The sequence below is a fragment of the Lepidochelys kempii genome, chromosome 4 (assembly GCF_965140285.1).
Source record: "Lepidochelys kempii isolate rLepKem1 chromosome 4, rLepKem1.hap1, whole genome shotgun sequence".
Classification (NCBI taxonomy): Eukaryota; Metazoa; Chordata; order Testudines; family Cheloniidae; genus Lepidochelys; species Lepidochelys kempii.
The window spans coordinates 32,386,051-32,404,473 of NC_136383.1; the positions used below are offsets into that span (position 1 = coordinate 32,386,051).

At 40.3% G+C, this 18,423-nt stretch overlaps 1 protein-coding gene across 1 annotated transcript; it reads left to right on the forward strand.

Moving 5' to 3' along the window:
- Window positions 1-699: 699 nt before the first annotated feature.
- LRIT3 (leucine rich repeat, Ig-like and transmembrane domains 3) lies at window positions 700-17,218 on the forward strand. Its single transcript, XM_073340894.1, has 4 exons — window positions 700-815; window positions 2,155-2,630; window positions 13,178-13,483; window positions 15,910-17,218. The coding sequence occupies exons 1-4, from the start codon at window positions 700-702 to the stop codon at window positions 16,974-16,976; spliced, it is 1,965 nt and encodes a 654-aa protein (XP_073196995.1). The 3' UTR covers window positions 16,977-17,218.
- Window positions 17,219-18,423: the final 1,205 nt, after the last annotated feature.

Below are 18,423 nucleotides of genomic sequence, written 5' to 3' on the forward strand. Positions count from 1 at the left end.
TTGATAATCAGTAGATGGCACCAACAATTAGTTTATTTCTTTGACTGTTCTATTAACATTTAAGTTTTATATGAAGTCATCTACATTCTTTTCAGAATGCAACTATTATTTAAATATATTTAAGCTTTTTGGTAAAGCCCCAAAAAATTGTTTTAAAAAAGTTGTAAAACCTAACTCGTGCTATTAATCTTGAATGTTTTTAATATTAAAATGCAGGTACATTCTGCATTGTACAGTTATTCAGTCTTAGAATATGCCCCTTTGAGCTTATTATTTCATACTGTCTTTGACATGTTACACCTATATAGTACATTTTCTTCCACAATCGGAGTGCTTTACAAATATTAGCTAACTAAACTGCACAACACCCCTGTGAAGTAAAGGGATATCTCAAAATATATCTAGTAAATCTATATTCAATATAATTAACTATAAAGATAGTTAATTATATTGCACTGATATGTGATAGGTATAATTTTAACAGAATATTTTCCTTTGGCATAATAAAGAACAAACTGGTTCAACTGATCCTTTTCAGGATACATTTGAAGGTTAAGTAGCTACAGATCTCAACTAATCCACTGTAATCTGCTATTACTAAATGGATGTCTACATTCACATTCATAGCACACAGCACACGAGTGCCTGGGAATAAAAGTTTTTAGATTTTGTTCATATCAATTTTGCTGGGAGGAAGTCATGTATCTGTTTGTTTGTTTATGCATCATGATTAGCTTTTTTGAAGAGGTAAACAGTTTTTGTCCTTCACAATGCACTTGCATTTACCATGGCAGAAGTGATGGCACCGGAACAAGGTATGCCTTTCTTTATTGCCGTTACACAACGTAATTATAGGAAAATAGGTTGATGGAAATTTAGAATAACATTCTCTGACACCACTGATGAATACAGATTGTGTAGTTTTAGTTTTAGTTCATGTACTTTTTAGAAGTATAAAGGGGAAAGTTTATTCCATTTTTATGCCACTTTACATAGTAAGCAATGTGCATGGATGTTAACAGATAGCAATAATTTCTTGTCTTATTGATTTTTACTTAGCAGCTGGATGCCTTTTAAATCTTCAATTTTTACAGAAAGAGACTTCTCTCTGCACTCTAACTTACTAAATGTCGATATTTCCTTGAAAATTCCATTTCTCAAACCAGTTATTCATGGTATGGTAATCCTGGTTTTAGATAAATGCAAACATTTCCTTTAATCTGTAGGAAAATCTCATTGTTCAACAATAGAAAAAGTATGATGACGAAGAAAAAGCTTAACCACTTTGAAATATTTTATAGCAGATGCACTGGACATTGTATTATTGCTCATTTGGGGAATTACAATTTCAGCTAGTTTTATTCTTGTGCTATATCTGATACAAAGTTCTGATGGGAAGAAAGGAAAATGGATGTTCTTCGTAAATCAGCATCTATATGGAGAGAAAGGAGAGACATTAACTTTGATCAAAATTCTCAAACCTGGATGCCTAGACTCCTAAATCCATATATAGGCACTTAAAATAAATTGAAATGGCCTAATTTTCAGAGGTTCTGAGGAAACCCAGCACCACTGAAGTCAATGGAAGTAGAAAGTCGGCAGAATCTCTGCAAACTAGGCCACTTCTATTTAGGTGACTACCTGTGGATTTAGAAGCTTAAATTTAAGCACTGAGTTTGAAAAATTTGTAATCTTCAACCTACTTACAAAAGTAAAGTTCCACAAATATATTTACCCTAGTGCCTTAAATATCTGATATCTCCACACTTGAAGAGAAATTAGAAAAAGTGACACAAACAATTATAGACTTTTTATTAAAATAGAGGTCATGAATCTCCTGTTTCAATGATAAAAATACAAATAAAATCCTTCTGTTCTTGAATTACATTTCTGGCCCTAAAATGACTGGATAAAAGATAGCATTTAAATTTATCTGGAATTAATGCAGCAGTATCATTAATATTTTATATTCACTTTCTCTTTAGAAAGAAAGTCCACCTCTTAATTGTCTCTGTCTTTTAAACATAGAAGACTGCAAGTGATCTGATATTTTGGCAGTAGTGGTGGTGGAAATGGTACTAACACTTTAATATGCATTTGAGATGCAAGTCTCTGGTAATGAAATACAGATCTTTCTTTGTTGTTTGGTGCTAGGTCTGTGCTGTGTAATGACCCTGATATGTTTGAGATCCCTGTGAATGTTCCTGTGGACACAGTAAAACTTCGTGTAGAAAAAACTGTCATACGAAGAATCCCCACTGAAGCCTTTTACTACTTGGTGGACCTTAAATACCTGTGGGTGACCTACAATTGTGTGGCTAACATTGATGCCAGCAGCTTTTATAATTTGAAGCAGCTGCATGAATTGCGTCTGGATGGGAATTTGCTGTCAAGTTTCCCTTGGGAGTCTCTTGTGGAGATGCCCAATTTACGAACCCTTGATTTACATAACAACAAATTGACCAGCATTCCATCTGAGGCCGGTAGATACCTGAGAAACCTCACCTACCTGGATCTATCCAGCAACAAACTAATCACCTTGCCATCAGACCTAATGGACATTTGGCCCCCCTTCTCAGAAGCTACACCGTCCAGGAACACAGATCCGGCAGCACAGAGACTCATATTAGGTAAGCTCACGAGGCCATTGGATTCCTTATTAAAACATCTCTAAATATTCTCTTTAAAAGGGAAGCAGCTTAGTTTAGTGGATAGGACCCTGGACTGGGAGTCGGCAGATCTGGATTCTAATCCTGATTTTGCTGCTGGCTTGTTGTGTGATCACTTATCCTATCTTTGTCATCTGTAAAGTGGAGATAATGAGAGTTTCCCCTCTTCATAAAATAGGTTGGTATCTCCAGATTAAGAGAGCTAAGTAAATATTGCTGAAATCCTTCCCGTAAGTGTGCATGATGTATGGAATATTCAACTGTCATAAAAACTTGTGTTTTTTATTGTTAAGGATTTTTAAAGAATATATGTATTTAAGATGAGATTTCCCTTGTCAATTTACTTGGTGTAGCATTACACCATCTATTACTGGAAACACAGCCATGCCATCTCAGGCAATGATCTCAAAATGTGCCCAAACTAAGCAGGGGGCAGGTTTGATCAGCACTTCAGTGGAATGCCTCAAATAAGTACTGCAGGATGTGGTGTTTGTGGCTCAGTAGAAGGGACTTTTCCCTCTACTATTGAACTACTGTGCCTGCATGGTGACAGGGGAGAGTGAGTTGTTAGAAGAGCTATGTTCCAGATGATATGCTCAACGGAGGCCCTGAACTCCCATGGGGTCTAACTCCCCTCTCAAAGTGGCTGTATGTTGGTGTAACTCCACAGACTCCAGTGCAGTTATTCCTGATTCACACTGGGGTAACTCAGAGTAGAATCAGCCCTGTGGTTTCTAAAGATGCCCTGGCATTTATCACTACAGTGGTAGTGGGAAGGATGTGAGAACTGGCGCTCTGGTCAAACTCAATTTTGCATAATTATATCCTGCCTATTGCTGGGTTCCCTAACTTGCTATTAGTCTAGACCACATCATAGAGAGAGGGTCCTCTGGGTCACCTACCCCTCCTATTTGCAATCTCACAGACCACCTTGCACTTCCCCTCCCATTTCTAATCTTGTGTCCTACCTGCTGGCCCCACTTAGCAATTGCATAATATCACCAGGGTAGCTCTAGTGATTGCTTTCTTTCCTGACATTATTTTTCCATTTATTTATATACTGTTAGCCATCTTTTAATACAATGGGAGAGCTAGCACCATGTAACCAGCCAGCTCTCCATAGACAACCACCAGTGAGTCCATACATCACAGCTTGGGGAACCTCCGTCCCATAGTTGTAATTAAATACCATTGTGTAATGTTGTGTTTAGCCATTGTGTTCCACTGCAGAGGCCTGAACCTGCAAACCTTTATTAAGGTAAGAATAATTATTGTGAGTGAGAACTAGTTTGTGCCCACCTTGCTAATACTCTTATATAAGTAAGCAACTCTGTATGTGAGTGGTGCCAGTGGGTTACTTGTATGAATAAGTGTTTGCAGGGTTGAGGCCACAGTTTGTAAAGGGCTTTGGGATCATTCAGGATAAAAGGTGATATAAACATGCGACATATTGTTATATCAGTGCTAATATGTTAGTTTAAAATATAGTGTGAAACTGCTTATACTATGCTGATTGCTGCCTGCTATTTATTTTAAATATTTGTACCGCTAATGTTCTGGACAAATGCTGTGTAGGAAATACTAATGCATGCCTTAAACTGTTAGTATAACACACTTAGCTTTTTGTAACTTGTGTGGCCCACAGGAATCACTCATCAGTTCTGTAAAAGTTTCGGCTAATACTTGCTTTTTAGAACATGTTGATCATTGGGTGCTCAGAAAAAAAATCGTGTGTAGGACTAGGTATAATTGGAGGGATTCTCCACTGCACTCAGTTTCTGTGGATGCAGAGTGTACGGAGGGGATGGACTGCATGTGGGAGCAGGGGGCTGACTCCCTGATCCTGGGATGACCAGCCTTCGAATAGGTGGGGGCTGCTCTAATCTACACAGCTGGTGATGGCTGGAGCACAGAGTGTTCTGTCCCTATCCCTGCATACTCCCTCTACACCAGGGGTTCTCAAACTGGGGGTAGAGACCCCACAAGGGTTATTACATGGGGGGGGGTCGCGAGCTGTCAGCCTCCACCCCAAACCCTGCTTTGCCTCCAGCATTTATAATGGTGTTAAATATATAAAAAAATGTTTTTAATTTATAAGGGGGGGGGTCACACTCAGAGGCTTGCTTTGTGAAAGGGGTCACCAGTACAAAAGTTTGAGAACCACTGCTCTACACTGATGGTTACAGGAGGGAGGAGAGTAGGAGCTGGCTATGGGTATGTCTGTGCAGCAGCTGTGAGGTGCAGGTGCCGGTCAACATACCTGTGCTCACTCTGCATGAGCTAGTTTGCCTGTGGTAGCTTAGGCTAGCTGCCCTGACACACTCTTTTTTGACCCCCTGACTATGCACTTGGGCGGCTAATCTGAACTGCTGCCTGAACCGCTGTGGCTACACTGCTATTTTTAAGTGCTAGCCTGAGCAGTATGTCTATCTACCTGTGCTGGGGAATTAAACCTCCCTGCTGCTGTGTATGTCAGCTCTAAACCTGCTGATGATTTACCCCATGTCGAAATCCTCATCTCGGGAGTTCTAGCCAACTTCCAGTCTCTTTGTGCTGCCCTTGCTGTGCAAAGATCGTGGAATCTGGTTGAGTGCTTGCAGGAACTGTGTAAACTTTTTTCACCAGTCTTTGTCAACAGCCTTTAATCATGACAAGCCTTGCAGCCCTAGCACCTGTGTTCTCTTCAGCACGTGTGACTGATTGTGCCATGTTATGTGATGATTTTATAATGTGCAAAAATGTCCTCAGGAGAATTAGCATGAGACCGTTAGCTCATTTTCATTTGTGAACCAAGTCTGGATTTGAACCTGTATCTCCAGAGATGATGTCAGGTGTCAATTTGCCTCTAGTTTTTGGATCCTATGTTCTGTGGAGATGGTATGCAATTGCCTATCTTCAGATTTACATACTAAAGTCAAATACCCTGAAAATAAAATGATGATTTCTTTGTAGAGTTTGGAGCAACTATAAATTAGGCTAGCTGTGAATGATTGACTTCATTTCCAGTCATTAATAGACTCACAATAAATGGCTTTGGTAGAGTGCGATCAGATAATGATTGTTATACAATTAATTGGAAGGTGAACAAGAACATTTCCTCTGGAGATCTGAAGTGTCACGCCGCTTGTGTTTTGGATTGTTCCATGACCAGCCAACAATCCCCTTCCCACTAAACCTTCTATATCGTCCTCTTTATTGATTGTATTACTGTGGTGCCCTGGTCATGTTTCTCACTCATGTGTGAGCGCATAAGCGGACACTCACTCGTGCGCACACGCACACACCCACTCATTGCAGGAGTCTCACCTTCAGGTCTGTGCCACAGGGACAGGGCTGTAACTACCTGATAGATTTTAGGATCTGGTGACAACATCAGAGAGAGGCCGTCCCTGTTGTACTTTTGTTGCTTAAAAATGTACCATGTTGAGTAGGATTTATATGGGCCTGACTATCTTCTTCACTTCTCCAAGCAGAAGGGATTCTGGGTAGAAATAATGAAAAAGGGAGACTGATGGCTCTGTGACATTGCCCTCTCTGATAACCCATGGAAGATCAGCTGGGACTCATTGAGGCTTTCGGGGCTGGGAAAGGAACCAAAGAGCAGTTGTTCTGTGTAGCACTCTCCCCCTTCCCAGAGGTGGTGAGTATCTGCTTGGATTCCATGCCTTAATTAATTCTGCTTGAATTCGTGTTAACTAAGGCTACATTTCTGCACCTCTCAGAGAGGCTGGCCTGCTAATGGTAGCATTTCTCCTGCAGGAACCACATTGCCAGGGGTAAGAAGGGGCCAAAGGAGCTGACCCTCCATTGGACTAAAGCTTCACTTCTTCGCAGATCTGCAGTTTTCTGCACCTTCTGCCTTCTCTGGATGAAAATTCTGCAAAGTGAACCTTCAGAGAGTCCTGGGTACTTTGTCCCCCTCCAGCGGGAGCATCCAGTTAGGTGCTCTATCTCTAGCTGGCTTGTTAGCTGAAAGCATAGTGTCACTGGAAGCTGAAACTCAGAGCTTCCTAGCAGTACTTACAGCAAAGTCAAGTTGTTGAAATGCTGCCAGTAAAATGGCAGTTAGGGTTCTGCTCAATGTGGGCAATGGTTGGCGGAACCAGGACAACCAAGATTATTCGCTGCTGTGTTGAAACAAAATCCAAACCAAGTGATTTTTAACATTTAGAAGGCTCGGCTAGCTGCAGTGTTATAAGTGAACCTGAGGAGGGGAGAGTGCAGGAGAAGGCTCCCTTTCCAAATCTTCAGGCGACGTGACTGCCTGTGCCCCTGGAATACCAGGAGCTGCTTTTGTCTAGCTGACAAGAACCTGGCCTTTCCCTAGCCTTTGTTAGTAATCCCCAACTTTACTTTTGCTTGACCCATTTTGATTCCTTGTGTTTCTTCAGTCAATTTGGGCACTAAGGGCCCAATTCTGTTCCCACTGAAGTCTGTGGTGGCAGGGCTGGGCTGTAGGAGCATACTGTGCTTTGAAATCTGAGGCATGCACAATGGTAATATCATTCCCCTTGTGGTCTCCCTCCTAGAGAGCCATTGAGAGTACGATGGAATACAGCATATGACAGAGCTGCAGTTTGCACTGCATGAAATCTATGTGAAGCCACTGACTAAACCCCAGAGGAGCAGCAGGGGCTGCAGATGGTATTGTAGTTACAGAGAGCCTTGGGTGGAAGAAACATCACAGCTGGGGTGGAGGAAACATCACCTGTTAATGACATCCAGGTTTCGTTTTGAACCTTGACTATTTTATTTATTGCCACTTTACAACCCAGTGAAAGGGGAATAATGTGCATTTAATTACGCTCCAAGGCTGGTTACTGATTTACAGAGAAAATTTCCAACATAGCTCGCCTTTAAGCGAAAGTCCATATTGACACAGTGGCATGTACTGGTGCAGGGGAAACTGTTTACCAAGAAGAAGGGACTGCATAAATGTATTCTTCTGTGATACACATTGGAGTATATAATTCACAGTTGTAACTATGGGCTGTTATTAGGCATTGATGGGGATGAATAACCAAGTGAGTTACTGAGGAAGCAAATTATTTGAGTTTGTTGTGATCACTGCAGCATCCAGGCTTGTCGCCAAATGAATCAGATAAGGACACTTTGTGGGATGTGGCCATTTTCTGTCCATTTGCACAAAAACTCCATTGTGGTTCATTAGGAAGGAAGCTTTGTCTGTTGCTTATTGTACAGTGCTGTCTACTTGTACCATATCATATCCATGTATGGAAAATCAGTGCTTATTGTGCAACAATTTAAAATGTTGGTTTCGTATTAGAAGAAAACCCTGGCTCATAACTGGCTGGAAATAGCCATCATGTGAATGAGGAAATTACCTCCTCAGAGGTCAATGTTGGACATATGGAACTGAAACAGTGTTAATGAATCAACTGTAAATAACTGCATTTTGTTTGGCTGCAGTGAAAACAATTATTTATCTCAGAACCAATTAGATAACTTACGAAAATCTTTGCCTCCCTTATGGAAGACGTTAAGAAAAGAGCCACTTGTCTCTACCTGCAGATTCAGGAGTATATTTATATGTTGGGAAAGAGGCCAGGTGAGTAGCTCTGGGGTTCTACAGCTTTCCCCATTCACAAAATCCAGTGCTTCCAAATGATATGGAAGCCTCAAGGCTAGCCTAAATAACCATGTGACCGTATTACCTTGTTCTTTGCTTCCCTTTCTCTTCTGCTGTTTGTTACTCATTGCTCAGTCTATTTCTATTATACACTCTGTGGGTCAGGGACTGTCTCATATGTTTGTTTGTACAGTGCCTCAGCCAGTGGAGTCTGGATCTGGACTGAATCTTTGGGCACTACTGCAATATGAGCAATAAATAACAAGTCATAACTTCCTATTGGAAAACCTGCAGGAGGGGAAAAGTTAGCCAACGAGGCTTGGTCACAAGCTGTCCATGGGGAGAAGACTCGGCCACCTTGTGAAGGGAGACAAGCTGCTCGCCCTACCAATCTTGAGGGTCCATGCGGAAAGCAAACTTCTAACTCTGGAAATCCTGGGGTCTCCTCATGCCTGAACTTCACTTCCCCACTGCATCGCATCCCCTCAGCTGTATGTTTCTACTCTCTTTGAACAGGAAAGAACAGAGGCCTTATAGGGTAGTTAATCTGGCTTTTAGCATAATTTACTGGTGTGGAAAGCTGACGGTGTTTAAGGGCTTGTTTCAGGAGCAGCCACTCTCCCTTCCAATATCTTAGCGGTACTCTTTTTCTCCAGTCCATAGGGAAGAGAACAGGTCATTTTGTAAAATATCAAGAAGGAATAGATATTTCTCTGAATAAGAATAGCCTCCGCCTCCAGAACAGTTAAAAAATAAAACTGGACAGATTTTAAAGGTAGGCACATGCAGTTGTGTACTTGAGTGAGTTGGACTTGTGAGCAAATATCTGTGCATATACACATGGACAGCAGGCATTCAATTTGTACACCCTCAGCTGTTGTATCTGACATGTTCATGAACACCAGCTATTTTCAGGCATCAGTTAGTCATGTTCAAAGGTCAATGTGCAGTTGCACATGCCTGACTTTGAAACTCTGTCTCTGCAAATGTTAATAATTTCCAGTGGCAGAGAGTTCAACAGGTTACGAGGGTTAGTCGCCTTTTTGAGTAACACACATCTTTAAATGTTCACCTTATATACCATAAGAATTTTGCAATGACTATTAGAGGTTAATGCAGCACAAAACAAATCTCAAATAGTCCTGACATTAATACCTCAAATGAGACAACATATTCCACAAGAAGCTTCCCTAACGTGTTATTACAGCTCAAATTTTATCCTAGCATATATTTAAAGTGCACTGAATGTTTTATTTGGGAAGAGAATTCCCCGTGTGCAACTGAAATAGTGGTACATTCCTCTAAGACAGTGGTGGCCAAACTTTTCCTGCCGCCCCACCTTACCAGTAATGGAATCTGTCCGTGCCCCCTCCCGTAGGTCATTACTGCACAGTTGGCTCAGCAGAGGAGCTGTGGCTAAAGGCAGAGCCAGGGGAGAACTGGGGATGGGGGAGGAGCTGGGGCAGGAGGCAGAGCTGGCCCGGGGGTGGAGAGGAATGAGGGCAGAGCTGGACGGGGGCAGAGAAGTGGGTGGAGTGGAGCTGTTGCTGGGGTTGGAACGAGTCAGGGGGAGAGCAGGGGGCTGGGTGGCACCCTGGGAGGAGGGGGGTTGGCTTGGGCCCTGTGGGCCCCCCCAACCCTCCTCCAGTTTGGGGACCACTGCTCTAGGAGAAACATTGTTCCCTGTCAGTCTGGAATCTGTGTTTTTCTGACGGCAGTAGGAACAAATGCTGCAGTTAATCTTGCCATTCTCCTGGGCAAAACTTACACTGATTTCAGGGAGAGTGTTTCCTAAGAAAAGGATTGTGGCATTAGGACCACTTTCAGTAGAATAAATGTGCTCCAGAGAGCATGCTGGAGGACACTGAGAAGCTGTCTTACAATTAATTCTCTGCAGTGAGATTGGTGGCAGTATCCTGACTCACAAGCAGGATGATGTAGGCAGTGTTGTTCAAGCTGTGTTGGTCCCAGGTTATTAGAGAGTCAAGGCTACAACTGCATTGTACCCATCTTGCCTCTCTAAGTAGGATGTTGCTTTTTTACTATACGGCATTAATATGTCTCACAAACTTCATTAACCATGTATTGCCCTAATAAGAAGCATTTTGCGAAGCATGGACAGATTAGTGAGAAATAAATTTGAGTTAAGAAGCTCCTTTGCATATGAGGTGCCTGACTATTAAATTCTTAATCCTACAACCTTCACTTTCTTTTGCCACAATTGCTTTCAGTGGAATTATTTGTTGATATTTTTGTGTGCCTTTTTATGTTTTAAAAGTTTCATAGTAGACTTATATATTTCAATCACTTGGCCATATTGGTGAATAATTTACCTGTCTAAAGGATTAATCCTGCAAATCCCTATTATCATTATTACTCACATGAGTAAGACTTTGCAGGATCAGACCATTAAAAAATGTGATTTATGCTATTTAATTTTTTTAAGAGACATAATTGTCCCAACTCAGCAACATACAAATATTCCAAAATGTGAGAAATGTATATTTAAGAAATGTGGGTAAGTAACATTAAGTAAACCTGGCAAAGATGGTGTCCCTAGCCTCTGTTTGCCAGAAGCTAGGAATGGGTGACAGGGGATGGATCACTTGATGGTTACCTGTTCTGTTCATTTCCTCTGGGGCACCTGTCATTGGCCATTGTCGGTAGACAGGATACTGGGGTAGATGGACCTTTAGTCTGACCCAGCATGGCTGTTCTTATGTTCTTGGACACCTTTACTTTGCACAATGGTCTCAAGATCCTTACATGGCATGTACATTTACACATCCTGGGAACCAGGGGCCTTACATTGGATTTGTTTGCAATTTATGGCTTTTGGGACACCTGTACTACATATATGAATTGGAAGGAAGTTTATCTTATGTACTAAGGGAGTAGGCTGGAAATTAAGAACATCAACGTTCTCCTTCCCCTGCTAGTTTTATCCACATCCCCACCTTAAGTATACAGTGCAAAGGGGCAGCTACAGATAGGATGGACTGATGTTAAAGGAAACCTGTTGAAATTCACCTCTGGTGAAAATATATATATATAATAATAATATGCCCAGTTCACCAGAGGTTGTCAGGTTGTATATGATATAACATCACCACAGCTGTATATACTCTCCAAAGCATGTGCACGTGCTCTCTCTTTCTCTCTCTTTGCAGATTAGCTTTTAAAAATACAATAGTTGAACCAGTTTTCTTGGATTTGCCTATTCCTTTTCTTGTGGGTAATAATTAGTCAATAGATTTAAAATCATTCGTGTCTGGAAGGAGTACAATTGGATTGTGATGTCATAAATTTATAGTCAAGGAATCTCTTCAGGTCAAGTCTTGTTTTTAAGGGTGGGATTAGTCAGGGTTTATCACTGGTATAACCAATCACTGACTTTGTGCTTAAAATAAGCTAATCTTGGTCAGGTGATTAAAGGAAGCATATATTTCTACATCTACAGATTTTTTTCTAAAAATGCAAAGAGATTAGAAGCCAATGAAATATTAAGAAAGGGGAAAAAGAAAGGTGTTGGTAACATGGAATAATTCCAATTTTTTATTTAATTATTCCTAAAGTTAATGCATCTTTTCACATCATGAGCTGTGTACTGTGTCTCCTTATCTGGGTTTCATTCATGACTGGTTTGCTAAACTGTTCAGAGTGTCCAGTAATTATAGGTTTTCACTGCAAAGTAGTAGCTTTTATTTTATATCTGCCTGCCCACTTTTAATGCACCCATCATGATAGCATTGGAGGCTGTCCTGTGTTACCTACAAAAATAGCTTGGATTGGGAATTAGTTCTATTTATTGTTAATATTCAGAGGAAATAGAGTGTTCCAGGGAGATTTGTACAAAGATCTAAAGTCAGATCAGAAACTATTTAAAGGCATGAATGAAATGCTGTGGACTAGGTCCTCAGCTGGTATAAACAGATATTTCTCTATTGAAGTCAACAGAGCTATGCTGTGTTACACCAATATAAGATCTGGACCTACATTACTATAAAATGGCCAGTGTAATTCACCTGAAATCAAATTCAACAAGAGAAGAAATGTCCCCTCACTCATGCTCTTCATAATCAAAGGGCAAATAGTCTGAAGTCAAATGGGCGGGTCTGGGTCCTTGTGTGCCATCAAAAATGCGAATATCTTTTAATTCTTTCGACAGTTCCTCTGCCCTCCTCCCTCTCTCTCCACATCCCCCCACAACTTTTAAATATTTTGTATGTAAGAGATTGGCCTGAATGAGATCTCTGAATCCAAACACCCCTGAGCATAAGGAAAGTTCAGATCCAGATCTAAACTTTGTTCGCTTAAAGCCATCTCTGTTCTATGGCAGAAGAGTTGGTATAAGTCATAAACACTTTTATCATTGTTCTCTCCCCAGCCAAAATCCAAGCACTGAAAAAGGTGCCTGAAAAGAAAAGAGAAGCTTAGAAAACTCCATACTTAATGAAGGGGAAGGAGAGCAGAGGAAGTCAAAAGACAACCATAGTTGTCCATAGTTAGAAGATCTACTTGTATTTGAAGGGTCTGCCAAGAAGCCAAACGCTGGTGAAATACCTTACTTGGCAGCTAACCAAGGCTGCTCCTTCTGAGGTTGTTCAAAAGGAATTGAAAAATGGTACAATTTAGTGTAGAATTTGTCAACTCATGTACCATTTTCTGTGCAGGTGGTTGTGGGGAAAAGATCTAGTTTATCAAATGTTAACAAAACAGCTTTAACACTCCTTCCTGAACCTCCAAAAATAAATAAATAATAAAAAAAAGAGTATAGAAGGAACAAATTAAATATTTAATGAACTTAAGAGGCACATGACTCTCCCTATTAGCATTTAGATACAATGGTATGTCCCATTCTAATTATGAAATCGAAATAATGCTTGAAACTAACTGTATACTTTTTTTTCTGCTTAAGGTTTGCAGGACAATCCATGGTTTTGTGACTGTCGGATTTCAAAGCTAATTGAATTTTCCAAAATAGTGGACACCTCTGTTATACTTCTGGATCCTCTTGTGGCTTGTAGTGGACCTGAGAGCCTGGCAGGTATCTTGTTCCAGAGAGCAGAGCTGGAACAGTGTCTTAAACCATCAGTGATGACTTCAGCAACAAAAATCACATCACCTCTGGGAAGCAATGTACTGCTACGCTGTGATGCCACTGGATATCCAACCCCACAACTTACCTGGATCAGGTCAGACAATTTACCGGTGAACTATACAGGTATTTCATAATTTATTACTAAGAAATATGAGAACCTAGAAATATTGATCATTCGTGCTTTGAAATGATCTTTGAGATCATTACTGATGAATGGTGAAAAACGAACAAGACCAAATATTCTCACAATATTTCCACCATTTGGGGCCAGAATCTCTTCACTCCTGTTTGTGTTAAATTCATCCATATCTGAACATGAACAACGCAAACAGGTCACTTCCAATTCTGAACATGACATGGAACCAAGACTGGATAGGAGGCTTAGATTCAGTTTCCCAAAATTGGAGGGAAATTTGGACTTTAAATTTCAGTTTTGGCTTGTCTCCGGTACAAAATGGAAGTTAAAAAAGACAGTGCAGCCATAACTGAGCTACTTAAACACAGCAATTTTTATTATAAGCATTGGCTTTGCAATAAATATTAGTTTTTTTGAATTTTGGTCATTTACAACCAATGTCCATACCGAACGTTAAGAGACAGTGAATATCAGATATTGTTTTTGAATATCAGCCAATTTTAGTAATTGCATCTAGCAATTCAGAAGTTTTCCTATTTCTAAGTAATGGGTTCATGAGAATGAAACTGTATGACATCTTATTGTAAACCCACAATCATAAATTGTTATATTTATTATGAAAAATTCTTTTAACTCAAAGCAGTAAGCTAATATCACTCATTTAAAACAAAATAAGCTTATCAGTGGAAATGAATTGTTATAGTGCAGTACTGGAGGCTGCCAGTAGATGACATAGTTAGCATCTAAGGATTATCTGTAGGATTTAAGGAAGAACTGTAGAAGAGAAAAGATAGAAAAAGGAAGGGGCTGAGAGTAGGGGAAGCTAGCGAATGTATAAAATCTGCAGCTCCTAGAAAAGCCTGGAAATTAAACTGTTTGCCTCAGAACTCAATTATTTTAATAACTCAAAGTGTTTTGATGATTACATATTCTGTAGAGGTGGGTTTGAAGTCTGAACTCAAAGCCAAACTTTTCCAAAATTTTGGTGGAGAGCTTTTGTAACTGGAATGCTATATATACATATATATATATATATATAAAATTTTTTCTTTGCTTTTGCTGTTCATGTCACAACTATCATTGTAGAGCACACAAATAGTGGAGACGCAGAAGTCTGTAAGATCGAGATGTCATACATTACAATTGATTTATTATTTATAGTGCCTGTCTTTCACCCTGGGAGCTTACAATAATTAAAATATACAGGGTGAAGAGTAAAATCCACATAATAAAAATAGATATAAATCTATTAATTGTTACGGATCTAACTTAATCTCTTAATCTTGATTTAAAAAACTGGAGGAGAGGGGCTGGGGGACTCTTAAGGGTTCTAGATAGACAGCACTGGGAAAGTTCAGTCTACAGGACAGGTTAAGCCTGGGTAGTGCAGGCTGCTGCTTCTTACTCCAGCCACAAGCTCCAGTCCTGAGCTGAGGGCTACCTTTAAGTGAAACAGGATAATTCAATTTCCAATACATGTTTAGACTTTAGCCTCCCTTGTGAGGTGGTGTATAAAGTTCCTGGATTAGATGATGATAATTGTCAAATGGGGTTGCATCAGTGCTCTATGTAGTCCAAAACAGTGCCTCAGACAGTTGCGTCAAGCTCCTTAATGGGTAATTATGCAATAACCTGCCCATGGGGAATGTTTCTTGCTAACCTCAGGCAGTCAGCAGCAAGCTTTTACCCTTAAACATAAGAGCTGATGGGTGAAACCTTCAAGACCATTTAAGTGAATTAGGAGCCAAAGTACCATTTCCTAAAGTGACTTAGACGCTTAGGGTTTGAAGTCTTGTTGACAGTCAGTTTAGCTTCTAAAGTCCATGGAATTCAGGCTGCCAAGTCACTTATGCACTTTTGAAACTTTACCCTATATCCCTTTAACCATTTTTGTTTTGTATAATGAAACGGCAAATATTTTTATTTCTCATATAAATGTCTAATTTTATTTTTGAAGCGTACTCGGGGCGAGTCTACACTTAAAACACTGCGTCAGCACAGCTGCACCGATGTAACGGTAGCACTTTAATGAAGACACTCTCTGCTGACGGGTGGTGGTAGCTATGCCAAGAGGTGGTAGCTATGCCAACGGGAGAAGCTCTCCTGCTGACAGAGCTCTGTCTGCACAGGGGGTTAAGTCGGTATAACTATGTCGCTAAGGGGTGTGGATTTTTCAGTGAGTGATGTAGTTTTACTGATGTAGGTCTGTAGTGCAGACCAGACCTCAACTCCTTTTTTCCATACTATCATATGGCAGGGAGTTTTGCAAGTTGTGTTTAAAAAACCAATATGTTCAGTTCAAATGGTTCTTTCTAACATAGCAAAAGCATGGAAGGGGTAATGTCATAGCTTTTTCTCTTTTTTTTTATGTTCCTGTTACACTGTTTTACTATATGCATTCATTTTCCTTTAGTAATTCAAGAAACTCCAGGAGAAGGTGTCAGATGGTCCATAATAAGTCTGACAGGGATTTCATACAAGGATGCAGGGGACTACAGATGTAAGGCCAAAAATTTGGCGGGAATGTCAGAAGCTGCTGTTACTGTCACTGTGGTAGGTGTTGTCACTACGACTGTGTCACCACAAAAGTATGGGAAGAAGTTTGAAGCAGACCAACAAAATAACACACAGGAGGAAGCCAAGCAAGAATCTGAAAAAAGCACCACACCTCCTCCACCCTTAACATCGCTACCCACAACAATGGCTACCACTGAAAGGCCAACAGGTGCCAAGATCACAGACAAAAAGCAATCCAAGTCCATTGCTGATGGGAAAAAAAGTTCAAAGGGAGTAACAAATGGAAACAACAAAAAGCCCGAAGAAACCAGCAAAAAAGATGAGGAGACTTCATTGAATGCAGCAGCACTGGCTGAACAGAATGTCACCATAAAGTACCTGAAAGTTATTAGTGAAACGGACGAAAGAGTTACCTTAACTTGGAAAACCATCAATGCCACAAGCAACTCTGCAGTGACTGTATTGTACTCAAAGTATGGTGAGAAAGATATGCTGCCTCTGAGTACAGATCCCAGCAAAAACAAAGTCACAATAGATGGTTTGCAGCCTAGTACACAATACATGGCATGTGTCTGTCCCAAAGGAGTCCCACCTACAAAAGATCAATGCATTATTTTCTCCACTGATGGAATACATGATGAGAGTGGTTCTCAAGTTTCCATTTTGGTCATGACTAGCAGTGTGGCATGTGTGATTGTTCTACCTTTGATATTTTTCTTACTCTATAAAGTTTTAAAACTTCACAGGAAACCAAAATCTGCTAGGGAAGCTGACCTTGCAAAAGAGACCTATGTCAAATTTGAAACACTTTCCTTGAAGCCCCGTTCAGTGGGCACAGGAGGAGAGCTCTGGACTCGAAGAGACACTGGTGAGTCAGAAAGACTTCTGCTTTGCTCTAGGTCAAGCATGGATTCTCAGATGACGTTCAAAAGTGAGGGCTCCAGGTCTGAGTACTTCTGTTGAGTGTTGTATACAGTGGACAATGTGAAATACACTAAGGGTAAAACTAATTCCAAACTGCAGTCTTGTATCTGAAAGCAGATCAGTGCCAGGTAGGAAATGCCACTATGAGATATAGCATCTGATACAACTCAGACTATTGTGGTAGGAGGGGGAAAGGGAAATTGACACCAGTATTTGTTTTTTTTTTGTCTTTTTTACATCCTGTCATGCATCCTGTGACTTCTGATATGAGATAGTGATGTTCCTAGGAGAGTAAATAGAGCATAAAGTAATTCTGCCTGATTTATGTTCTTATATTTTCTGTTTTTATTAAACATTCTGGTATTTATCTTGTCATCTGATTTCACGTGTACAACCTGCCAGTTGTATCCATCAAATATTCCCCGCATTTCTTTTAAAAATGTTATGTACTGGAGAAAAGCTATAGGAGTAGAGCTTAAACTCTGGCTTTGCTTGCGTCGAAGATAGTTACTTATACTTAACGTTTGAAAATACAGATTTTCTGATGACAGCTTGTGCTTCAAAATGTGATATAGCACTACATTGTATAATCTCTTGGAGTGGGAGTGATTTTGGGTTAATCAAAACTCAAGTCTGTTACCCAGAGGTCATGTGCTTTGTTTCTTGAGATGCAACATAGACCATCTTCATCAAGCTACAAATACTTTTGGAAGGAGCTTCTCGTGGCTTGTGAATTTAAGGTAAGGTTTTGCTGTGTGTAGCCTTGTAAGAGACAATAAGTTGAAACTACTTAATATGGTCCTGTTGCAAAATCAGAGCCTTAGAACATTATACATACTGCAATTTAATTAACGTTGACAGTTATTTACCTTTGACACCATATATCATACATACGTGTATGTATTAGACACATGGTAAGATGAGGTCTTGTCCTCCAATAGCTACAGACAAGATGCAACAGGAGATGTAACAAATAGCAGGAGGGAATGAGGCGAGAGGATGAGGGTAACATTTGGAACGCGTGATTGTGTCAGCGACTTATGAGCACAACTTGACATTTCCAGAATCATATTATATGTTTTAAAAATAAACATCTAGGATTGCCTATCATGAGCCCAATCCTGCGTCCATTAAAGTCCATGACAAGACACCTATTGACTTTGTTGCTGCAGGTTCCAACTCCATGAGTATCACTGTGTGTAAACAGGGAGCCACAATACATGCCAAAATGGATTAAAAAAAAAAAGAGCAAGTATCTTTGATATCTTGGGCCTTTCCATGTGAGTGCTGTGGGAAGCTGGGAATCTTCCCTTCCCAATGGGATGATGATAATTCCTGGATCTTATGTAGTGCTTTTCATCCACAGATCTCAAAGTGCTTTACAAAGCAGGTCAGTGTCTTTCTCCCCATTTGACAGATGAATAACTTGAGGCACAGAGTGGTTAAAGTGACTCTCCCAAGGTCACCCAGTAGATCAGTGGCAGAG

Excerpts from the sequence above, each read along its gene's own strand:
- LRIT3 (XM_073340894.1), top strand. The coding sequence starts at position 700 with ATGTATCTGTTTGTTTGTTTATGCATCATGATTAGCTTTTTTGAAGAG. Across the intron at positions 816-2,154 it reads AGTGATGGCACCGGAACAAG|GTCTGTGCTGTGTAATGACC; the intron begins GTATGCCTTTCT and ends GTTTGGTGCTAG. Across the intron at positions 2,631-13,177 it reads AGCACAGAGACTCATATTAG|GTTTGCAGGACAATCCATGG; the intron begins GTAAGCTCACGA and ends TTTCTGCTTAAG.